At 56.0% G+C, this 24,890-nt stretch overlaps 1 protein-coding gene across 2 annotated transcripts in view; it reads right to left on the bottom strand.

The window, feature by feature from the left end:
- The window catches only part of TESPA1 (thymocyte expressed, positive selection associated 1), a 28,179-nt gene extending 7,098 nt beyond the window's left edge, over positions 1-21,081 (bottom strand). Inside the window, exons 1-9 of one of the 2 annotated variants that reach the window (XM_075902084.2) lie at positions 20,929-21,081; positions 11,773-12,012; positions 11,084-11,126; positions 7,062-7,111; positions 6,692-6,745; positions 6,146-6,182; positions 5,665-5,766; positions 3,544-3,752; positions 282-1,504 (exon numbers count right to left, since the gene is read on the bottom strand). In XM_075902084.2, the coding sequence (XP_075758199.2) occupies positions 282-1,504; positions 3,544-3,752; positions 5,665-5,766; positions 6,146-6,182; positions 6,692-6,745; positions 7,062-7,111; positions 11,084-11,126; positions 11,773-11,971 (1,917 nt within the window). In that variant the 5' untranslated portion in view covers positions 11,972-12,012; positions 20,929-21,081. Of the gene's footprint in view, positions 1-281; positions 1,505-3,543; positions 3,753-5,664; positions 5,767-6,145; positions 6,183-6,691; positions 6,746-7,061; positions 7,112-11,083; positions 11,127-11,772; positions 12,013-20,928 lie in introns of those variants that run through there. The other variant, XM_014575377.4, reaches the window with a different exon arrangement.
- Positions 21,082-24,890: the final 3,809 nt, after the last annotated feature.

The raw sequence follows: 24,890 nt of genomic DNA on the forward strand, positions 1-24,890 counted from the left end.
CAGTGCATCTGTGACAGGCAGCTGGGGCATCCTGTGCTCTGTGACCAGGCGAGGGCATGACCAGTGTCCCAGGGGAGTGCTATATGCCCTGCTGTGGGACCTGCGTGCTGCGCTCTGGGAGGTGAGGAGGTCCAGGCATACCAGGCCAGGGGGAGGGTTGCTGAGGCATGCAAGCAGTACCTGCGGCTGTCTATGGGGCACTCCTTGCTGGTGGGGAGAAGGTCTTGGCCCCCCGAGGGGCTCAGTGATTAGGCTCAGGGCATCCACATGGCAACACCCACCTCTTCCATTTCAAAGGAGTCATCCTCCTGGAGGGGCAGCGTCAGTGTCCGTCGGGGCCCGTGGAGCATGGAGCCCCCACCTGCTGCCCACGAAGCAGGAACCTCCCCACTGGAGAGCAAGGCTGGCCCTGAGTCTTTGCTGTCCCACACTTGGGGACATACAGCGTCCTGAGAGCCACACGTGCGGGAGCTCCCTGTGGGCGGGGCGTGTGGTTTGCCGTCAGCCCTTGGCTCCTCTTCCCTGCGATCCTCTCGTCCATCCTTCTCAGGGGCTCCCCTTGGGTCGGCCAGACAGGCTACGCAGGCTCTGGCATTATCCCAGCTCAGGGTCCTTGACAAGTCTAAGGCAAACCCAGCCTCACTTCTGAGCCCCTCTCTGGGCTCCAGGTGCAACCACATTGTCCCAAGAGTGCCCCTGGCGTTGCCGGCCTCGCAGTGTGTCCCAGGAGATGGGATGAGATAAGACCATGGTGCAACAGTGTCTCCAACCTGGGAACCCTGCTCATCAGACCCTGCTCCCCGTGAGGGGCAGGACACGTCCAAGGGCACCTCCCATTTGGAAGGAGCTACCTCCAAAGGGGCTTCTCCAGGGCCTTTCTTCTCCTTCTGGCCTGGATTACTTAGCCCCTCTGCACAAGCCCTGCCTCTTCCATCAGGTAGCCCCTGTGGGGCCCATTGCAGCCTGCGCAGGGCTGGCACTGTGTGGCGCTCTCCTTGCCCTCCTGGGGGCGTGGGGACTGTCTCACCTCCATGGCAGACATGCTCTGGACTGTTGTTCTCTGGCTCTGATAGCTCTTGGGAGGAGCTCTGCTCTCTGTACCAGCACTGCACTGTCCCTGTGGGCATCTCCCAGTCTGCCCCTTCCATGCCCTCTATGTCTGTTTGGGCAAATTGGAACCGCTCTTCCCTTGCCCTCTCCAGCACCTCCTGCACTACCCTGCCCAAGCTGCTCCTCTGGCAGCTGGGTGCCTTGCTGGCTCTGTGTGGGGACTCAGATTTGGGTGAGGTGTACAGGCACATCTTGGAAATGGCTTTCTTCAGACGGTCCACAGGAGATGTAGCCTCAACCTTTGTGGGCACAACCCAGGTGCTGGGGATTTCTGGGCAGCTCCAGAAAACCTGGGCTGGTGAGATCTTCTGCAGGGGTGTCTTGGAGACGTAGGAATAGAGGCAGAAGAAGGCGTCTGCCGTTGCAGCCAGCGCCTCCACCTGCTGGAACCGACCTGGCAGCATGGAGAGGAGAGAGAACGTCAGAGCAAAGATCGGGGATGCTCATGTGTCAAGAAGAACATAAGGACATAAGAATGATCAAATTGGGTCAGGCCAAAGATCCATCCAGCCCAGTGTCCTGTCTGCTGACAGTGGCCAATGCCAACGCCCCAGAGGGAGTAATCGGAACAGGGAATCATCATGTGATCCCTCTCTTCTCATTCATTTCCAGCCTCTGACAGAGGCTAAGGACACCATTTCTACCCATCCTGGCTAATAAGTATTGATGGACCTAACCTCCATGAATTTATCTAGTTCTTTTTTGAATCCTGTTAAAGACCTGGTCTTCGCAACATCCTCTGGCAAGGAGTTCCACAGGTTGACTCTGCACTGCATAAAGAAAAACGTCCTTCTGTTTGTTTTAAACCTGATACCTATCAATTTCATTTGGTGACCTCTAGCTGTTATATTATAGGAACAAGTAAATAACTTTTCCTTATTCACTTTTTCCACACCGGTCATGATTTTATAGACCTCTGCCATATCCCCACTTAGTCTCCTGGGGTATGTCTACACTACCCTCCTAGTTCGCACTAGGAGGGTAATGTAGGCATACGGAACTTGCAAATGAAGCCCGGGATTTGAATTTCCCGGGCTTCATTTGCATAAGCGGGAAGCCGCCATTTTTAAATCCCCGCTTGTTCGAACCCTGTGCAGCGCGGGTTCGAACTAGGTAGTTCGGACTAGGATTCCTATTCTACGAGGTGTACTGGTAGTTCGGAATAGGAATCCTAGTCCGAACTACCTAGTTCGAACCCCGTGTAGCCACGCTGCACGGGGTTCGAACAAGCGGGGATTTAAAAATGGCGGCTCCCCGCTTATGCAAATGAAGCCCGGGAAATTCAAATCCCGGGCTTCATTTGCAAGTGCGGTATGCCTACATTACCCTCCTAGTGCGAACTAGGAGGGTAGTGTAGACATACCCCTGTTTTCTAAGCTGAAAAGGCACAGTCTTTTTAATCTCTCTTGATATGACACCCATGCCAACCCCTAATAATTTTTGTTGCCCTTTTCTAAACTTTTTCCAATGCCAATATATCTTTTTTGAGATGAGGCAACCACACCTGTACACAGTATTCAAAATATGGGCGTACCATGGATTTTTATAGAGGCAGTAAGATATTCTGTCTTATTTTCTATCCCTTTTCAAATGATTTCTAACATTCTGTTTGCTTTTTCGACTGCCGCTGCCCATTGAGTGGATGTTTCTGTGAACTATCCACAATGACTCCAAGATCTCTCTCTTGAGTGATTACAGCTAAATTATTCCCCATCATTTTGTATGTGTAGAATTTACTTGGCCAGAGGTAAGAGTCCCTGGGCCACGCCCCAGGCCACACTAGATGGTCAGAACAGTCCCTGCTGGCCTTGACTCGTGTGGATCTTTTAGCAGGGTTGCTGTGAGGGGCTTCAGTATCCAGACTGTTCTGATGGCCTGTTCAGTATTGGTTGACGGGGGGCAGTGAGAACAGGAGCAAACCTCCCCAAGGATTAGAGAGGCTCCATGCACTTTCCTGTAGCAGATCTCATTCTGCCCAGCTCACAGGTGAGGAAACTGCAGCCCCAGAGAGGAAGCACCTTGCCCAAGGTTGCAGTGTGATGAGGTGGGAATAGAACCCAGGAGTCTTGGCATCTAATCATCTTCTCTTACCACTATAGCCCACTCCCCATCCTCCACTGCCACAACCCTTTCCACCACATCATTCCCCCACGGGCATGCCCCACCCCCACCAGCTCAGGCCAATCCCTGCTCCAAGCACCCACCTGAAATGGGAACCTGCCTTAGGGGGGTTGAATCCCCGGAGCGCAGTGACAGGAAAATAAGCGGGGCTGGGGCTGGGGCTGGGCTCACAGTCTGTCCCAGCTTTGGATACAGCTCATGGCCCCTTGCCCCTGACTGCAGGTGTCTCAGCCTGGCTGTTTTAACCCCCTCTCCCTTCCAGGCTCCTCTGGAACACCCAGATATCCCCACGGTAACCCCAGCAACACCTACTGGCCAGGGTCAGGCAGGGGTCCTCCATCTCCAGGCGCTGCACCTGGGCCTTCAGGAAGAGCTGGAAATTGATGCCTTTGGCTTGGGAAGGAGCCGAGAAGAAGCGAGATGGGATCCGGGCTGCGGCCTGAGGTTCATCCTGCACAAAGCCCAAGTTGAAGAGAATCTCCTCAGCATCCTCCTGGCACCACTCCAGGATCTCGGAGAGGCTGCAGAGGGAACAGCAGGATTTACACCCCATCCCCACATGTTGTCCCCACTGCCACACCCCTTGCCTACACACCAGCCACGGCCCTTCCTTCTGTCCCTGTGAATACAGGCTACCCCCTCCATACACCATCCCTCCACCACGCCCATCTCCACATGCCATCCCCCTGCTACATCCCCATGGATACAAACTACCCCCACCACACTCCGTCCCTCCACTACGCCCATCTCCACATGCCATCAGTGCCGACTTATCCATTAGGCACAGTAGGCACAGTGCCTGGGGCCCACGATACTTTTAGGGGCCCACGAAAATGTTTTAATTTCTTTTAAAATCAGAAGAAAAAAAATGAACTTTTAAGGTCAAAGAAAACGTTTTAATTTTTTTCTCACATCAGAAAAAAATGAAACTTTTAGGGCCCACGAAAATCTATTTCAAAGAAGGGCCACTAGGATGATCCGAGGAATGGAAAACCTGTCTTATGAAAAGAGACTTAAGGAGCTTGTCTTGTTTACCTTAACCAAAAGAAGGCTGAGGGGGGACATGATTGCACTCTTTAAATATATTAGAGGGATAAATACCAGGGAGGGAGAGGAATTATTTAAGCTTAATACCAATGTGGACACAAGAACAAATGGATATAAGCTGGCTAGTAGGAAGTTTAGACTTGAGATTAGACGAAGGTTTCTAACCATTAGAGGAGTGAAGTTCTGGAACGGCCTTCCAAGGGAAGTAGTGGGGGCAAAAGATCTATCTGGTTTCAAGATTAAACTAGATGGGTTTATGAAGGGGATGGTTTGATGAGATAACATGATCTTGGTAACTAATTGACCATTCATTATCAGTGGGAAATAGATCAATGGAGGGATGATAGGAGTTACTATAGAGAACTTTCTGGGTGTCTGGCTGGTGAGTCTTGCCCACATGCTTAGGGTTCAGCTGATCGCCATATTTGGGGTCGGGAAGGAATTTTCCTCCGGGGTAGATTGGCAGAGGCCCTGGAGGTTTTTCGCCTTCCTCTGTAGCATGGGGTACAGATCACAGCTAGAGGATTATCTGCATCTTGGGGTCTTCAAACTATTTGAAGGCTTCAATATCTGAGACATAGGTAAGAGGATTATTCTAAGAGGGGTGGGTGAGATTCTGTGGCCTGCACTGTGCAGGGAGTCAGACTAGATGATCATAATGGTCCCTTCTGACCTTAAAGTCTATGAGTCTATGAGTCTATTACATTTTTCCTAAAACAGAAAAAAAATAAAATGTTGAAGTATTTAAAGTTATATCAAAAATAATTTTTAATATTTTGCCACGAAGGCAAAAGTGCCTAGGGCCCACAAAAGTCATAATGCGGCCCTGAATGCCATCCCCCTGTTACATCCTATCCCCATACTCTGTCCCCATGGATACAAGCTACCCCCACCACACACCATCCCTCCACAAGGCCCATTTCCACACACCATACCCCCACATCCCCATGGATACAAACTACCCCCACCACACGCTGTCCCCACCACCACACCCTCTTTCCATATCCCCACCTCACACACCACCTCATTTCCACATCATCTCATCACACAGCATCTCCATGTGCTGCCCCCCACCACACAGCTCGTCCCCACCCCTCCATCCCCACCCATTGCCTCTCCAAGTGCCCTAGCTGAGGCCGGTGTGTGTCAGGTTGGAGGATATTCTGAGGAATTTGTTGCTTGCTGCTCTATAGATACCAAAGGCGAATGCTTGGCTGTATCTGAGAGACCCCCAAGCAACCTGGCTTGGCTGCAATGGAGAGACCTCCACAGGGCCAGGACTGACTGCAGTTGCCTCACCAGAGTTCAAGGGCCAGATGGACTTGCTGCCCCTGGGAAATACCAGCCAGTTCCCAGGACCCTGTCCTGAGGCCCTCAGGGTCCTACCTGGAGGCGGTCTTGTTGGTGCCGCTAGAGAGGGCACTGGATGCCATGCTGTTCCCGAGGTGAAGGTTCTGGCCTGGCCAGGGCTTCGCCAGCAGGGTCTTTCTGTGGCACAGAAGGCAGAGGAGGTCACAAACAGGGGTAGTGTGGCCTGGCCAGAGTCATCCGCGGCCAGAGCCCCGGTCACCATTTCCTGAGCAGTAATGTCCCTGCTCCAGATTGTGTCCTACATCCCGCCAGGGCTCAGGCCCAGCGAATGGCACGCACAGCAGGGTGCAGGGCCTAATGGGAGCAAGGCCTGCAGATGGGAGGCAGGCCATGCAGAGGGCTTGTTGGGCGGGTGAGTGAAGATGGGGCCTGAGGGGGTGGGCAGTCTGGGTGCAGGGCATGTTGGGGCACAAGAGCCAGTGCTCAGGGCTGGAAGTGGGAAGAAGAGGCGGAGTCAGAGCTTAGAGACCTCTGTGGTGGTATTAAATACTCTCACCTGTTAGCGGCTTTGTCATTGCCAGGTAACAACAGAGCTGGAAGAACAAGGCAAAGAAACAGGTGAGTAACACAAGGTGTCTCCAAATCCCAGCTTGACACTCTCAGCACATACACACACAGCCAGGGCTCCCCCGATTTGGGCACCAAGAGGCAGGCCTCATGGGGGGCAAACAGATAGCACTGGGGAGGCCTCTACCAGATACTCTATCAGTGCCTGCCCTATAGGGTGGCTGGGTCAGATGTGCTGGACCAGGGGGATGGGCCATCACACCGCTGAGGGAGGGACAGGGATCTGAGGATACCCAGCCCCCTCCATTCTCCCCCAGCAAGCACCCTCCCGCCTCCAAGTCGGGGGATCTGGCCGTGGCTCATTCTTAGTGCCTGGTCTCCTCCCCCTGGAGGTGGCAGGGCTGTGCTGCCCTAAGGCAGCTGAGACTGGTGAGAGCTGATGTGTATGGCACTGCACTGCACCAGGAGTGACTCTGCCCCCGCTCTCTGCTGTTGGGGGAACTGGCTGGGAGCTGGCATCCCTCACGGCTGGTACCTTCTGCTCCAAGCGTCAAATCATCCTCAAAGCTGGTCCCGTTACTACTGCATCCTGCAAGAGAGCAATGGCTGAGTAGTACCCTGGAAGTTGGGCTAGCAGGCTCTGGGCTGGGCAGGGCGCTCACCCTGTAGGCTCTGGGCTGGTCACTGGGAGCAAAGGGGGTTGTGCTTCTGGGAGTGCTCAGACTTTCCCCAGGTCCTTGGTACACATGGGACACCCCAAGCATAGACTGCTCCCTATGCAGTGACCTGTCCCTGGGATCTGCGGTTCCCGCCACCAGCACCATTCCCCTCTGAGCTCCACAGCTCCAACCAGCTCCCAGTTCCTCATGTCTGGAAGGGGTCAAGCACAGGGGACAGCAACCTACCAAAGGGGGCAAGCAGGCCAGGCTCCTCAGGCGGGACCTCCATGGACACCCTGAGCCAGAGAGAACAGCCCATTAGTGTGACATTCTATACCTTGGGGAGTGTCCTGTCACCAGCATATCCCTCAATTGTACGTAACGGTGAGCTCGCATCTAAAGCAGGCCATGTGCGGTAGCAGGGAAAGGGTCTGAGGCTCTACCTGAACATGTCTCTCAGTGCATATGAAGCTATGCGATTGTGTTGTGTGGTTGTCACTAAAACATGCTGTAAGTTGGAGAATCAGCCCCAATATTAGCTCCTCAGAGAGTAAGAAAGTAACCTGCACTCAGGCGGGTGACAAACATTGATGACCATTGTCCAGCCAGGGAGCTACAATTCGATGACTCACCTGCATAATGCCACTGCAGGAGAACTGCTCAGCCTTCCTGGTGACTCAGCAATGCCCCTGGATGTGCCTGGACTTCTGTTCTCAAGGTACATGGACTAAACCAAATCAAAACACAGGAGCCCATGTGCTGCCTTTCAACTGCCCTCACCTATGCTGCAAGCAACAGGGACACTGAACAGGAAAGTGTGCAGACTCCAACAGAGGATACTTGCCCAGGATTCAAGGGTAAAATATCCACTGGAGTGTGAAAAACTGATTCATCTAGTGGTTGCCCAAACTAATAGGGTTGAGAGTTTAGACTGCGTGCTGAAATTGTATTTTCTTTTATTATTTTTCTTTTCATTTTCAGATTAATTAACTCTGACTTTTTGTCTATCACTTAAAATCACTTAAAGTCTATCTTTTGTTGTCAATAAACTTGCTTTGCCAGTGAGTTTGCCTTAAGCACCTGGAAAATCTGCTCAAATTATACAAACGGGTGTATTGAGGAACAAATTAATAAAATCTAAGCAGTGAAAGATGATATATTCCTGAGGTACAAGGGGATGCCTTTCTCTGAGTAATTCATGAGCCGCTTTGGGCACAGTCATGAAATCTAGCTGGGCGTGGGGGGCCACATGTTGTTATGATAAGTGAAACAGCACCTGGAGGGGTTTCCAGCTTGTCACTAGCAAAGCATTGTGAGAAACAGCCCAGGATGGCAAGCTGGGAGAGCGGTAGCTCAGTGGTTTGAGCATTGCTATGGGCTTATGAGCTCAATCCTTGAGGGGGCCACTTGGGGATCTGGGGCAAATCTGCCAGGGATGGTACTTGGTCCTGCTGTAAGGGCAGGGGACTGGACTCAATGACCTCTCAAGGTCCCTCCCACTTCTATGAGATAGGTATATCTCCATATATTATAGTGGTCCCACAGTCCCGGGCTGCAGCCTGGGGGTCCTGTCCTAGCTATCAGCTGTTGTTGTTATTTCAATGGCAGGATCTCCCAGTGCCCCTTGCATACTGAGGGGGGTCTCTTCCTACTGCCTCTCAATGCAACTTCTTGACACTAATCCACTTTGCCCCCAGAGAGAGTACAAAGCATTCAGCCCCATGGAAGAAGGGAGTGAAGTACAATGAGTAAGGGGGAGGGCCAGAATGGGGGTTGGGAAGGGCATAAGAGGGGCAGCGATGATGGGAGGGAAGCATGCAGGGGGAGGGCCGGAACGGATGTGGGGAAGGGAACAGAATATGTGCGAGGGAAGGGGCTGGGATGGTGATGGGTGTAAGGGGAGGGCTGTGATGGGAGCAGGGATGAGGGATATGTAAGGGGATGTGTGTGGGAGAGGGATGAGATGGGGACAGATATGGTAGATAAGTAAGGGGATGGTGTGAGTAAGGGGATGGGCTGGAATGGGGGCAGGATTGGGGGAGGTGTAAGGGGATCGGTGTGGGGGGAGAGCTGGAATTGGGGTAAGCAAGGGGGAAATGGGTGTGAGGGGTGCCCCTTGGGCTCCCCAAATGGAGAGCATTGAAGGGTTCCAGGAGAACAGCTCTGTCTGTGCTTGGGGGGCCCTGGAGAGACTCCGTCCATCCGTGTGCCCGCACCCCCGGGCCTGGAGCCTCTGCCCTGCACCAGGGAAGTGCCTGCAATAAACTAGTGTGTTCTGCCCTTGGAGCTGGCGTGTTGTGGCATCATCATGTGGGAGCGGAGCCAGCTGCACATCCTGTTCAGGGAGCGGGCAGGGGGTGATCCAGGGGCAGCATCTCTCTCTCTCTCTCTCTGACACACACACAGAGCGTGGGCAGCAGAGACATATGCACACAGTAGTCTCTCCACAGGAGGTGGGGAGGAATGGACCTGCAGGATGAAGGGATTAATCACTAGCAGCCGGTATGGATTTACCAAGAACAAATCCAGGTCCATACGTGGTGGGAGGTTGCGCCCCCCCCCCCCCTTGGTCGCCCAAGTAAACACGCTCCAGCTGGCCTGGGGAAGGCAGGAGCAGTGCGCCACCTAAATCTCCCTCCCCCGTGCTCTGACCAACCAGCGGAAGGCTGGGGCTGATTTCTCTGCTTACTTGGGGGAGCATGGGGGGGGGGGTGCATTCACACCCTTGCAGTCCACATTTACAAAAAAAGCACACAACCCCACCACAAAAATTCCTGCATACAGGCCTGAAATCCTGGCTCCGTGGTGTGTACATACATTGGTTAAACAACTACAAACGAAGCCTGGCATGGGGCAACTAGCTGCAGGTAGGAGAGGCCTTGGGGCAGGACATAGGTGGAGCTGTGCAGGGCTGTTTGGAGGGGCACAGCCGTCATGCTGTGCACTGCTCATGACTTGGATGTTGGGGTAGAGTGTGCTGATCAAATGTACAGATGACACACAGCAGCCAGGAAGGGGAGGGGCTGCCAACACTTTGCAGAATAGTGCGAAAATTCAGAAGGATCTTTATAAACTGAAGAACTGGGCTCCAGACAACAAACTGAAATGCCACAAAGACACATCAGGGGTACACTTAGGGAAGCAAAACCAAATGCACAAATCCAGACGGGGGCTAACTGGCCAGACAGCAGCACAGCTGAGCAGGGTCTGGGAGTTGTGGGTGGACCCAAACTCAACACGAGTCAGCAATGCACTGCAGTTTCAAAAAAAATGCAACTTTAGAATGCCACTCTATTCAGCATTGGCTAGGCCTCCTGGGGAGTACTGAGTCCAATCTGGGTCACCGTTGTATAGAAAAGATGGAGAGAAACTAGTAAAAATCTAAAAGGGAGCAATATAGACGAGCAAAGAGGAGGGAAGCAAAGGCTGAAGGAATTGGGTCTGCTTCACTGGAGAAGAGGCAATGGAGCAGGGACATGAGAGTGACCTTCAGATACTTGAAAGGCTGCCATGAAAAAGATGGAGAAAAGTTGTTCTCTCTTGCCACAGGGGCCAGGACAAGAGTTAACGGGCGTCGCTGTAGATTGAATCTCAGGAAAACCTTCCCAAGGCTATGTCTAAACTGCAAGTTAATTTCGGAAGAAGCTTTTCCAGGCGAGATCTTCCGAAAAAACTTCTTCCGAAAGAGAGCGTCCACGCAGCAAAAGCGCATTGAAAAAGCGATCTGCTTTTTCGAAAGATAGCATCCACATTTAAGGGATGCTATCTTGCATTTTAACTGTGATTACTGTGGACGGAGTGGCCACCAGGGCACCTGTGCTTTTTCCTCTCTCCTCTTCTTTTGAGAGAACTCCCTCTTCCCTGTCCACACACGCCTTTTTCCGAAAGAGCTCCTTCCTCGCAGAAAGAGGTTTACCAATGTTGGAAAAACCCCTCTGTTCTTTTCGATTTTTTTTCGAAAGAACGTGATTGCAGTGTGGATGTAAGTGACGTTTTTTCAGAAAAACAGTTGTTTTTCTGAAAAAACTCTACAGTGTAGACATACCCCAACTGTAAGAGCAACAGGACCGCGGAACAGAGGCCTTGGAGGTTGTGGAAGCCAAAAGGAGGCTGGAGCCATTTGCCTTGGATGGTTCAGACACAACAAATCCTGTATCATGGCAGGACTTAGACTAGATGTCCCTCGTGGTTCTGTGGTTCTATGATTCTGTCACATGCGCCAACACACACACACACACAACACACATACACAGGGCAGCTGGACTCACCCACAATCCTGCAGCCAGGTCTCGATCTTGCTGGAGGAGCTTCCTGTTGGAAATACAAAAGTCCATCAGATAAACCAGGGAGAACCCTTCCCTCCCCCACCCCCAACCAGTACCAGCTGCCCCATGACTTCTCCAGGGCCAACCCCAGAACAGCAGCTCATTGGCATGAGCAAGGTGGGTGCACCAGCCTGGGGCTCCCAGCATGTCCCCCTGGGCAGTGGGCCCTGCTAAGGCTGGGAGCCCCACCTCCTGGGCTGAGCACTGAGCCGCGTCCTCCTGTGGAGAGAGGATGCAAGGCCAAGAGAGAAGGGCCAGTCCTGGCCGCTCCACAAAGAGAGGTCTCGGCCCAGGAGCAGGGACAGGGGGTTGGCACTGGGGGCTGTGGCATCAAGAAAGAGCAGGTGGGGTCAGGGATGCAGCCACAGGCCTCGGCACAAGATGCAAGAGTTTGAAATGGGATCATCAGGGACAGGAACAGGGGCATTTGATGGGCATTTTTTCCAGTGACTGAAACTTTCCCAGGGGTGTTTTTGCAGGCCCCAAAAAACCTGAGGGGGAGGGGTGGGGGTGTTCAGACCAATCCTGGGGCAAGTGCAGTACCAGTCCCACTATGCATGCTGGGCACAGGAGTTAAAGAAAGATCCCAGCACTCCCCAACACATACAGCCAGTCACACACGCTCCACCCACCTCTGTCCACTTCCCCGCTTGGTCTTCCACCATCGAGGAAGACATCATCTAGGTGCGGTGGCTGTAGCTCAGGCACATCCTGCAGGACCACTGCTGCCTCCTCCTCCAGGAGCACGGTGGTGCGCCAGCACCGGCTCTGCCGGACCCATGCTCTGCGTTTCTCCCAGGAGGAGGGGCTCAGTGCTGATGCCCCCTCCATGGCTGGTGGGGCCGCAGGATGTTCTGGGAAGAGCCAAGAACCTGAGAGAAACCAACATTCAGTCAGTGTATCAGGTCTCAGCTGAGCCACCTCCTCTGCCACAGCACAGACGGGGCTCCGCTTCTGCAGCTCGCCAGCTGAGCCATGCCTCCCAGCACCCGGAACTGCTCCTGGACTCCAGCGCCTGGAACCCCTCCCATTCCCCAGCATCTGGAACCCCTCCCATTCCCCAGCGCCTGGAACCCCTCCCATTCCCCAGCATCTGGAACCCCTCCCATTCCCCAGCATCTGGAACCCCTCCCATTCCCCAGCGCCTGGAACCCCTCCCATTCCCCAGCGCCTGGAACCCCTCCCATTCCCCAGCATCTGGAACCCCTCCCATTCCCCAGCATCTGGAACCCCTCCCATTCCCCAGCGCCTGGAACCCCTCCCATTCCCCAGCATCTGGAACCACTCCCATTCCCCAGCACCCAGAACTGCTTCCCTTTCCCAGCACCTGGAATCACTCCCATTCCCCGGAGCTTGGAACCCCTCCCATTCCCCAGTGCCCGGAACTGTTCCCATTCCCCAGCACCCAGAACTGCTTCCCTTCCCCAGCATCTGGAATCACTCCCATTCCCCGGAGCTTGGAACCCCTCCCATTCCCCAGGGCCCGGAACTGCTCACATTCCCCAGTGCCTGGAACCCCACACATTCCCCAGCACCTGGAACCACTCCTGTTCCCAGCACCTAGAGCAGGAGCATGGAACCTGTGGTCCCCAGCTTGCATGGATCCAACACCCAAGGCTCAGTCTCCCCCCCCAGCATTGGGGAGCCTGTGCTGGCACTCCACGCACCCCCTCACCCCCTGCTATCCCACTCTGGGCGAGCACACAAAATGTACTTGCTTGGGGGTCAGTAGCCCCTGACCCAGAAAAGGTTCCCCACCCTAATCTACAACCTTTATTTTTCCCTAGTGTCCAGGACCTCTTCTGTTCCCAGCACTGAAAGCTCTCCCATTCCTAGAACCTGGAATTTCTCCCATTCTCAGCACCCAGATCCCCATTGCCCAGAATCTCTCCTGGAACTGCTCCCATTCCCTGTGCATGGAACCACTCCCATTCCCTTTGCCTGGAACCACTGCCATTCCCGTGCCCAGAGCTGAGAAGTTTCTGAGTGTTTTCATCACAGTCTGTAAATACCTAGAAGGGGAACAAATATTTCCGAACAGGCTCTTTGTGGTCTAACATGATCCAGTGGCGGAAAGGTGAAGCTAGACAAACTCAGAGTGGGGAAAAGGGTAATTAAGTAGTGGAACAGTTTACCAGGCCCCTGGTGGATTCTCCCTCACTAGCAATTTTAGACTGGATTGATTTCACGCTCTGGTTCAATGGGGAACTATTTAGGGCAGCTCTCTGGCCTGTGTCACACAAAAGTCACACTTGATGTTCCCATCTGGCTTTGGAACCGATGTATGAATTGCTGCCCATCCCAGATCTCAGAAGGATTCCCGAGCTGAGCGGAGCAGGCTGGGAGAAGGCAAGGGGGTAGGGTAGAATAGAGCACATTGCCAGGTCACTCCAGCTCCTGCCACCCTTGGGAGAGCAGGGGGCCGAACCCCTGCCTCGGCCCCATGCCAGGCTCCCCTGGAACCTGTCCATAGGATGGCTGAGGTGGGCAATAGGAGAGTGCAAAGCATGGGGCCTGGGTCTGTGAGTGATGCCCCCCAGGCATCTGTAGTAGTACCAGTGCTGATCAACATATTCATAAATGGTCTGGGAAAAGGGTGAAGTGGCAACATTTGCAGATGATATAAAATTACTCAAGATACAAAGTCCAAAGCTGACTATGAAGAGCTACAAAAGGATCTCACCAAACAGGGAGACCGGGCAGCAAGCTAGTAAATCAGATGCAATGTAGGGACTGTCCCTAAAAGAATCAATGGACACAAATCTGATATTAGGAATGGCAACATAGAAAAACCTGTAGGGGAACACTTCAATCTTCCTGGACACACAATTGCAGATCTAAAAGTAGCCATCCTGCAGCAAAAAAACTTCAGGACCAGACTTCAAAGAGAAACTGCTGAGCTACAGTTCATCTTTAAGTTTGACACAATCAACTCTGGATTAAACAAAGACTGTGAATGGCTTGCTAACTACAAAAGCAGCTTCTGTTCTCTTGGAATTCACACCTCCAGATCAGCTGCTAGAAGTGGGCCTCATCCTCCTTGATTGGATCCACCTGGTCATCTCCAGCCTGATCCTGGCCTGCATATTTATTCCTGCCTCTGGAAATTTCCACTACATGCATCTGACGAAGTGGGTCTTTGCCCACGAAAGCTTATGCTCCTACACTTCAGTTAGTCTATAAGGTGCCACAGGACTCCTCGTCGCTTTTGCAGAAATGATGAGGGGGATGAAACAGTGTGTACCTGACGAGAAAGTAAAAAGACTGGGACTGTTAACTGAGAAAGGAGGCAAGCGACCAGGGGATGATAGAGGACTTTCAGGTGGCATGGAGAACATTGAATAAGGAAGAGTCATTTACCCTTTCACATACCATGAGACCAGGGGTCACTCAATGAAATAGGCAACCGATTTTAAACAAACACACACTGCAGAGCCAACCTGTGGGACTCATTGCCAGGGGATGTTGTGAAGGCCAAAAGCTTAAGTGGTTTCAATGAAGGAGGCCAGTTCATGGAGGATCGGTCCACCTATGGCTGTTAGCCAAGAATCCCAGGGATCTCCTACTCAGGGTATTCTTGAACGTCTGAGATAATTGCCCTGTTCTGTTCATTCCTTCTGAAGCATCTGGCATAAGCCACTGTCAGAAAACAGGACTAGAAGGGCCATTGGTCTGAGCCAGTATGGCCATTCTCTATGTCCTTACCACGGTGGGGTGTATATCACATGGCCTCCCCTCCCCACACAAATACCCAAGAGCAGGTGAGGAGAGGCATGGCCTGTGATAACCCCACCCAATCACTGAGTGGAAAATTGCGCCCCACTCTTGTAGATGGAAACTCCTGCAGCATGACGGCTGCGCAGGCACCAGGTGTCCAGGCAAGGGAAGCGAGCGACTCCCCCAGCGTCAATGTAGTTCGCGGATTCCTTCACCAGCTGCCGCTATGGAAACTACCGCCCACCCCCTGCGGCCACGCAGATATCAGAGACGCCGCTTTGCTACATCGCATGCGTTCCAAAGAAGATGGAGAGAGGCTGTTCTCAGGGGTGACGGATGGCAGAACAAGGAGCAATGGTCTCAAGTTATAGTTGGGGAGGTCCACGAGGAGTTCCACGAGGAGTAACTGTAGTTCGGAATAGGAAGCCTAATCCGACTACCTAGTTCGTGCCGCATGTAGCACGGAGTCCGCACTAGCGGACATTTAAAAATGGCGGCGCACGGAAAAATGCAAATGAAGCCCGGGAAATTCAAATCCCGGGCTTCATTTGCAACTCCGGTTGCCTACATTACCACCCTAGTTCGAACTAGGGTGGTAGTGTAGACATACCCTTAGTTCAGATTAACTTCTGACTGCCGCGTGTAGTCACTGGCAGTCAGTTCGAACAAAGGGGATTTAAAAATGGCGCCCGTCCAGGAACATGCAAATGAAGCCCGAGATATTTAAATCCCGAACTTCATTTGCAAGTTCAAATGCCTACATTAGCCACCCTAGTTCGAACTAGGGGGCTAGTGTAGACATCCCCCTCCCGCCTGAGTTTTGTGAGGTTCCTTTGTAACTCTTTACTGTTCTTCTGGCACTTAACTCTCCTGAGGAATTTTGTATCATCTGCAAACTTTGCCACCTCACTCTTTGCCCCTCTTCTTAGGAACACAGGGTACGTCTAGACTACAGGGTTTTGTCGACAGAAGTTTTGTCGACAGATACTGTTGACAAAGCTTCTGTCGACAAAGAGTGTCTAGACTACATTCAGTTCTGTCAACAAAGCAAGCTGCTTTGTCGACATAACAGTGTGGACGCTAAGGACAGTTTAGATGCAATCGTGCCTTCTATTGACAGAACTCTGTCGACAAAAGGCGTTATTCCTCGTAAAATGAGGTTTACCAGCGTCGACAAAACTGCTGAGTTCTGTTGACGTTATGTCGACAAAAGTGGACTTTTGTCGACAAAATCCTGTAGTCTAGACACACCCGTGAACAGCACTCATCCCAGACCTCTTTACTTCTCTCCATTCAGAGAATGGACCGTCTATTCCTACTCTGTAGATGCTGTCATGAAGGTACCATGAGCTCGGAAGTGGGCTGTGCCACTCGAAAGCTCATGATACCTTCTACATTTTTTGTTACTCTATAAAGTGCTACCAGACCATTTGTTGTTTTCTCAGTGTATCCTGCAGAGACTAACTCAGCTACCCCCAAAGCTTCTATTCCTCCACTGTCATTCCTTATCTTGTAACTGCATTCCGGGAGCATCATCCAACCTCCCTAATTTAATGTAATTTAATGAGAAGACTTTTGTTCTCTTGATCATCCTGCCTCCGTTATAAACAGACTCCTGGGGGGGGGGGGGTGCTGTTAGCAGCACGGACTCATCATATTCCAGCCACACTCACTCCTCTGACTCCTGGGTTCTGCTGGGCCCTTGCCCCTGTGGTGACCCTGGGAGCCCCCCATGTGTCTCCCGGGTTGGGAGGGTCTCAGCCCCATTCTAAATTGCCTTCTCTGCCAGTAATGAGGTACCCAGCCAGTGTAGAAGGAAGAGCTCTCTGCCCCACTCCCTGCGGAGGGGGAAGCTGCTCTGGCCCTGCCGCCGCCAGACACTCATGGAGAGCAACCCCCAGACACCTGTCACCCACCTGGGAGAACTGCCATGGCCAGTCGGGCAGAGAGACAGCTCTGTGCCCCACCCCCACCCCACTGGATGTGTGGTCATGCCCCATGGCTTGCAACATGCCCCCCGCTCCACCTCCAGAGCCAGGAGCTGGACTGGCTCTCCTAGCTCCTGCCACAGTGAGGTCTGGTTGTGACCCGTGCTCTCCAGGGGGTCCTGAGGGACAAGCAGGACACTCATATTTGGGGAGCCCTCCCCCCATGACTCAGGGGATGCCAACGAGCTAGAGTAACCACAGGCTCCCTCCAGCTGTGTCTGATTTCTTCTGGCCGACCCCGAAGAGGGTCTCCCTGTCATTGCTCTTCCTCTGGCTCCTCCCCAGCCACTCTGGTGCTCACGGCGGGGCACAAACCCGCATGGGTTCTCCCAGCATCCATGCAAGTGGGATGGTGTCTGCGCACACAGCAGCAGCCCAGGAAGTGCTGTGAGTCCTCCTGCACTCCCTGAGGGCGGGGCTGCAGTTCCGGCCTGGCCACTTTGTGGAGCAGCCCCGTCACGGGCCAGTCGCACAGCTCAGCCAGAGCATCGTGAGCAGCCCACGCTCAGAGCAGCACCCCCGGCATCCCCAGGAGCCACGGGGAAGTTATTCACAGATCCACATTAGACCCTCTAGTCTGAGTCCTCTTAGCGCAGGGCAAGGGATGCCACCCACTGCGCTGTGCTGAGCCCGCTGCCGGGGGTTTGCCTAACGCCTCTTCCAGAGAAAGGCCTCCAGTCTGCATTGGCGAGACCCAGAGACGGAGCCTGCAGCCCTTCCCGTGGGCTCCTGGTGCTGTTCAGGAAGGGGAAGTGCTCGGAAGGACTGGCCACGCTGTCGCCACCTTCCCTCGAAGGCTGCAGCCCTCGGCGCTCAGAGCCTCAGGGGGCGGTGGGACTCCACTGTGTAAAGCTGCTTTTCCCCTCCCGCTTGCTGGGAAACTCTGCCCCTCCTCTCTGGCTCTGGCCACAGGGATCAGGCCTGTCATCAGCCGCACGCACTGGCTCTGAGGCGGAGGGAGGTGCAGGCCGGGCAGTGTGAGCAGGGAGACCATGGTTCCTTGGTTCAGCCCTGTCCACCTGGACATTTGACCAACCGACTGACCCTCCGTGGGGAGAGCAAATGGAACCAATGCCCAGTTTTGCCCCCAAAGGGGGGTGAGCTCTTTCAGAGCACAAAGGAACTTTTGGGGGGAAGGCAGCAACGCCAGTCCTGCCTGGGAGGGAGGGCTCAGGAGAGGAGAGTGGCTCCTCAGGCCGGGCTGGTCCCGCAGAAGCAGGCAGCAAGGGGCTGGGGAATTGACTCCTTGCTGCCCCCAAACCCAGACACTGCCCCCTTCTGTTCCCAGAGCACTGAGCCCCTCCTGCTCCCCACACTGCCCCCCTCCGTTCCCAGAGCACTGAGCCCCTCCTCCTCCCCACACTGCCCCCTCCGTTCCCAGAGCACTGAGCCCCTCCTCCTCCCCACACTGCCCCCCTCCGTTCCCAGAGCACTGAGCCCCTCCTCCTCCCCACACTGCCCCCTCCGTTCCCAGAGCACTGAGCCCCTCCTCCTCCCCACACTGCCCCCCTCCTCCCCACACTGCCCCCCTCCGTTCCCAGAGCACTGAGCCCCTCCTCCTCCCCACACTGCCCCCCTCCGTTCCCAGAGCACTGAGCCCCTCCTCCTCCCCACCCACACTGCCCCCCTCCGTTCCCAGAGCACTGAGCCCCTCCTCCTCCCCACACTGCCCCCTCCGTTCCCAGAGCACTGAGCCCCTCCTCCTCCCCACACTGCCCCCCTCCTCCCCACACTGCCCCCTCCGTTCCCAGAGCACTGAGCCCCTCCTCCTCCCCACACTGCCCCCTCCATTCCCAGAGCACTGAGCCCCTCCTCCTCCCCACACTGCCCCCCTCCGTTCCCAGAGCACTGAGCCCCCCTCCTCCCCACACTGCCCCCCTCCGTTCCCAGAGCACTGAGCCCATCCTCCTCCTCCCCACACTGCCCCTCCCCTCCATTCCCAGAGCACTGAGCCCCTCCTCCTCCCCACACTGCCCCCCTCTGTTCCCAGAGCACTGAGCCCCTCCTCCTCCCCACACTGCCCCCCTCCGTTCCCAGAGCACTGAGCCCCTCCTCCTCCCCACACTGCCCCCTCCATTCCCAGAGCACTGAGCCCCTCCTCCTCCCCACACTGCCCCCCTCTGTTCCCAGAGCACTGAGCCCCTCCTTCCTCCCCACACTGCCCCCCTCCGTTCCCAGAGCACTGAACCCCTCCTCCTCCCCACACTGCCCCCCTCTGTTCCCAGAGCACTGAGCCCCTCCTTCCTCCCCACACTGCCCCCTCCGTTCCCAGAGCACTGAGCCCCTCCTCCTCCCCACACTGCCCCCCTCCGTTCCCAGAGCACTGAGCCCCTCCTCCTCCCCAGCCCCCCTCTGTTCCCAGAGCACTGAGCCCCTCCTCCTCCCCACACTGCCCCCCTCCGTTCCCAGAGCACTGAGCCCCTCCTCCTCCCCACACTGCCCCCTCCATTCCCAGAGCACTGAGCCCCTCCTCCTCCCCACACTGCCCCCTCCGTTCCCAGAGCACTGAGCCCCTCCTCCTCCCCACACTGCCCCCCTCCGTTCCCAGAGCACTGAGCCCCTCCTCCTCCCCACACTGCCCCCCTCCGTTCCCAGAGCACTGAGCCCCTCCTTCTCCCCACACTGCCCCCTCCGTTCCCAGAGCAGGAGCCCCTCCTCCTCCCCACACTGCCCCCCTCCGTTCCCAGAGCACTGAGCCCCTCCTCCTCCCCACCCCCCCTCCTCCTCCCCACACTGCCCCCCTCTGTTCCCAGAGCACTGAGCCCCTCCTCCTCCCCACACTGCCCCCCTCCATTCCCAGAGCACTGAGCCCCTCCTCCTCCCCACACTGCCCCCCTCCGTTCCCAGAGCACTGAGCCCCTCCTCCTCCCCACACTGCCCCCCTCCATTCCCAGAGCACTGAGCCCCTCCTCCTCCCCACACTGCCCCCCTTGTCTCCTAAACCCAGACATTGACCCCCCTTCAGTCCTGCCACTGCCGGAAGTGGAGCCCTCCCTTGACTCAGAGTCAAACTTCTGGCTGCTGCAGGCAGAGGCTCCATCCCTCCCTGCAGTCGCGCGGCTCCCGCCAGGCTGGGCATCCCTGGAGTCATGGCTTTGCTCTGTCGCCTGGGGCATTGCACTGGGGTGGGCATCTCCTGGAGCACAGGGCTCCCAGGGCACCGTACCAAAGCCACAGAGAGCCAGGGCCGTGCCCCGTCCCCCAGGCACTGCCAACCCCCGCGCTGCCACACGCTGCAGAGCCCATGGGACGAGGTCACTGGGACCCAGCCCTGGCTCTTGGGCAACTAATGCTGCAAGGCCCTGCCCTTCCCACCATGCTCTGATCTCCTGCCCTCCCCCCCTGCCCTCCCCCGCTCCCAACTCTGCCCTCACCCCCTGCCCTCCCCCACTCCCAACTCTGCCCTCACCCCCTGCCCTCCCCGCTCCCACCCCTGTCCCCCATCCTGCCCTCACTCCCTGCTCTGACTCCCACCTTGTGACCTTCCCTGCTCCATCCCTGCCCCTCCCTTCCTGCTTGCCCCTTCCCTCCCTGCCCTGCCCTCAGTCCCTGCCCTGCACCCCCTATCCTCCCCCGCTCTGAACCCTGCCCCCTACCCTGCCCCTCCTGCCTGCTCCACCCCTCTCCCCCCGCCCTCACCCCCTGCTCTCCCCACACTGCCCTTCCCACATTCCACCCTGCCCTCACCTTGCCTCTACTGCCTGCCCCTGCCCTCACCACCCTGCTCCCACCCTTGTCCTGACGCCCACCTCCTGCCCTTCCTCCTGACCCTGGCACCACTGCCTGCCCTGCCGGACCCCGCCTTCCTCACTCTGCCCCATCCCCTCCCAATCCCAGCCCCCCACTCCCAACAAAACCGCCCTTATGGGTAATTTCCCATTGCTTTGGGTGCACTGTGCTGCCCACTCACTGCACAGCTGCTCCTCCATCCCCCCTCCCCATTCCCACCTCCCACCCCACAACCTCCCTCTTCCTCCCCCGCCACGGCCCCCTCTTGCCAGCCGACCCTTGCCCAGCATGAGGTTCTCAGAACAGGTGCCCAGAGCAGGTGGTCTGGGCCTCCCAGCAGGGCCCGTCACTCACCGGGGCTGGGGGGCGCCAGTGTGACCCTGGACACTGGCTGACCAGTGCAATGCTGTCTAGCTCCAGAGACGCGCCATCCGGCGTGGCGTCCCGTCACAGCACTGAGGCGCGACGGCCCACGCAGGCATCTGTCGTCAGCCGGGAGGGAGGAAGCTGATCTGTTTTGAAGAGGAAACTTAAAAAAATCAACAACGAAACCTCAAACGTTGACCCACATCCGCTGCCTAGACGGGAAAACTTGATGATCCGCCAACGCAGGAGGGGGCGGCTAATAATAGCACACAGCCCAGATATAGCCCTTTGTCTTCGCTCCACCCAGAGGGGAAATTGAGGCACAGGGCGGGGAAAGGAAGTGCCACAGCGGGCGCTAGAACCCAATGTCTTGCTTGGGGGCTATAATATCCATCGCTCCACAAGATTCAACCAACATTGTTCCTTTGCCTACTCGCATGCGGTGCGGCGCTGACCGCTGAGGGACTCTCGGCACACTGGCCAAAGACTCCTTTATCCCTGACTCCAGCCAGGTAGACGGCAGGAGGAGCAGCTGGTGGCAGGGCTGACAGTCAAACCCAGCTCTCCAAACTCTTAGTTCCATGTTCTCATGGTGATCTGGCCAGGCGGGGGATAAGAGAGAGCAGTGAGTTTGTCCTGATGTTCTGCACCTGTGATGGAGATGGGACATGGCAGCTGAAACACTTTCCCCAGTTCAAAGCCCCTGTAAATTGGCCTGGATCTTCTATAAAGCATCAGGCCAAGCCCTGATCCTTCTTCCAGCCTGGCACCTCTCCTGGAGAGACCCTGATGTGAGCAGCACCCAGGTGCCAGAGAGACCCTGCCACAGAAATTGGGGAGCTCCAGTGTCAGGGTGTTTGCCAGCAGTGTCAGCCTCTTGCCTCTCACACTAACTCCTGCCATGGGATGGGAGTGCTCGGGGGACACCCTGGACCTGGGCTCAGGCTGCAGGATTGGGACAGAACCATGACCTTCCCCATTGACGAGCCAGGGACTCCCACTGAGGAAAGACCCGGCCTGCATGACAGGGGACGTGGCAGCATCGTCCACACGTTAGGCCTTGTCTACAAAGGAAGTTTGCACCAATGGGTTTAACTTAAACTGGTTTCGCTAACCTGGTGCAGACCCCATGTGGACGCTCTGATTTGTGTTTAATTGCAATTTAGTTTAAACTGGTTCCAATTTGGCTTTGTGTGGAAAGTGACTGAGCTGGCTAGGCCGACCGGAGCCAGGCTCACGCGGGTACGTCAGTCCATGCACTTGTGTGTGTCAATGAGTGTGTACACGTTCCTGAGAGCGCCGTCCCCTGGAAGAGCCACCCGGGCACCGGGAGAGCACAAGGGCCTGGCACCAAGCCTGTGCACACAGGGGACCAGGGCACCCATGCTTATTCTCACACCATTCCACACCCCAGAGTTTCACACTTCACAGGGGGTTTGGCAGGAGGGCCCCAAACAGTCGGACCTGGGCAGTGACTCTGGGCGCCCAGCTCGTCTCTGACACTGTTGTGTGTCACTCAGGGGAGGTGGCTAGGCCGCCTCGCACTATCCAGCAGGAAACGGAGCGACGTGGCTGGCACAGCAGAGTGAGCTGGGGCCAACTGGATCTACTTCCCTCCCCCGCCAACCGCTGGTGCTGCCTGCCAGCAGGCCGTGTCGTCCAGGGCAGGGGCCTTGCGGGGAGAATGGGGCAGAGCAGGGTGGGGAGGAGGCAGAGGGGGATTGCCCTGCCCTTTCCCAGGCTAGAGGTGGAACAGGGAGGTGTCATGTGGGTCCTGCCATGAGAGCAGGGGTCTGGACTCAGCCTCTCGAGGCCCCTTCCAGTTCTGCACCATGTGAGAGAGGACAGGAAGCTGAAGCATTAGGACAAAGTGCGTTGTCTGTGAGCCTATGTGAGGCCTCCCGGTTTGCTGAATACTGTGCGTGCCTCAGTTTCCCTGTGCATTGCACCAATGTCTACAGGGTAGGAATAAGTGTTTGTGATTTTTGCTGAGGGGGGTGAGGTGGCTCCAGCTGCCTGCACTGAAGCGATGGCCAGTGCCCTTTGTAACCTGAAAGCCAGGAAGGGGATGCGACGGGGTGTCTGGCCCAGGTTCCCCATGATGGACTTTGCTCATCCTGCACTAACAAGCTCTGTTCTGTGTTGTGTTCCTGTTGCGCAATAACTCCTCCATGCTATGCACCGGCTGAGGGTCACGGCTCCCTGCAGAGCTGGGGTGCAGGCCCTCTGGCTCCCCGGGGACCCGCCAAGGAGAAGTGCACCGTGAATGGGGGCTGAATGCTCTGAGGTCACACCCAGGAGGGCCCCTTGCCGTGGACACAGCTGCCCGGAGCCCTGCCTGGCTTCATACAGAGCAGTCCGAGACTCAATGGCAGGCGCATGAGGGAGGGGGGCCATTTCCCAGCACCAAGCACGGCAGCTTGGACACGAATCCTTCCTCGTCAATAATTGATGCTCTCTGATGGGATCAGCACAGGACGCGGCTGCCAGACACAGAGAGGGGAGTGGGTTCGGCGCAAGGTTTCTCAGTCCAGGGTCTCGGCTCAGAATTGGGTCACCAGCATGTGACACGTGGCACGTGAGGCTGCGGCACAGACCTCGCCCTGCGCTCACCCTGCAGAGGCCGCTTCGGTGGCTCTGGCCCTGTAGGGACAGCTGGGCTGGGCTCCCCGACCTGCAAGCCATTCCGGGGGTTACAGCGCGGCTCCAGCCACGCGCCCTCTGTCGGCAACAGGGGCCTTCTGGGCACGGACCCCAGACACCAGGCTGAAATGCCACTCCCACAGCAGGGGAACTGGACCAAACCAGAGTGGTTCTGAGGCCCTGGAGATCACAAGGTCCAGAGCAGGGAGCCGAGCCCAGCCCGCCCCACAGAGTGGGACCCACAGGAGCTGCTGCTCCGGTGAGCACAGGGCACTTACTGCGGCAGGTGCATGTGAGGGTGGGGCCGGTGCCCGTATCGCCCTGGCACAAGGAAGCTGGGCCCAAGGAGCAGCACTCCAGGCTTCAAAATCTCCTGCCAGACACAGGCAGGTCCTGTGCCGCCACCATGTGCCCAGCCTGCTCCTGGATCTCAGTGTGCCCCAAAAGCCGACACCACTGCAGGGACCCCAGCAGAAAGGTGGCTCAGCCAGGTCTCTGGTGCACTGGGCAAGTGGGGGGAAGGAGAGAGGGAGGGAAAATCCCCTGGGATGTCCAGAGAGCAGGCACAGCATCCTGGCCATCCCCTCCTCCCGGGCTGATGGAGGAGCCAGCAAGTCAGATCAGACTCCACCCCCCCATCACTGACCTAGTTAGTTAATTCTGCCTGCTGGAGACTTGCAGAAACCAAAAGAGCCTCCCTGTTGCATGAATAAGTGATGGGACTTTCATTTACTTGCCGCGGCTGCTGCAGCTGTTTGACGCAGGTGGCTGCGGGCCCCCGCCCACCCCACGCCTGTGAGTCTGGGCCAGCCCCAGCAGTCTGCTCTGGCTGGGAGCCTGCTGCCTCTGGAGGCGCTTGCAGGCTGTGCAGGGGCTGTGGTCTGGGGCTGTTGCAGATGGTCTGGGTGGAGGCAAGACAACAAGGAGAGCAAAGGGACAAAGGCTGCCATGAGCTCCATGTCCTTAGTTAGGGTTTGCACCCGGGTATCCAGGTTCTGGCATTGCTCCCAGAGTTCATATCTCTCTCTCTGCACCCTTATCAGCTCTAAGTTCCAGTAGCTAGTGCAGGCTGCTTGCCACACACCCTTTAACAGCCAGATGCAAGCGCCTTTCCCTAACATCTCTTTATCCCATTTAGGGTTGCCCCATCCCTCTTGGGCAAACTCTTTCTCTATACAGCTAAAATCCATGTCCAGCATGACAGGCTTCACGTTGCTGTATGTGAACCAATAACACAATCCTGCCGACTACGCCAATTCTGTCAGCCGACGGTCAGGGCAGTGTGTGTGTGTGTGTGTGTTTCCGAG

Source organism: Pelodiscus sinensis, chromosome 31, assembly GCF_052426305.1.
Source record: "Pelodiscus sinensis isolate ZL-2025 chromosome 31, ASM5242630v1, whole genome shotgun sequence".
NCBI classification, from domain to species: Eukaryota; Metazoa; Chordata; order Testudines; family Trionychidae; genus Pelodiscus; species Pelodiscus sinensis.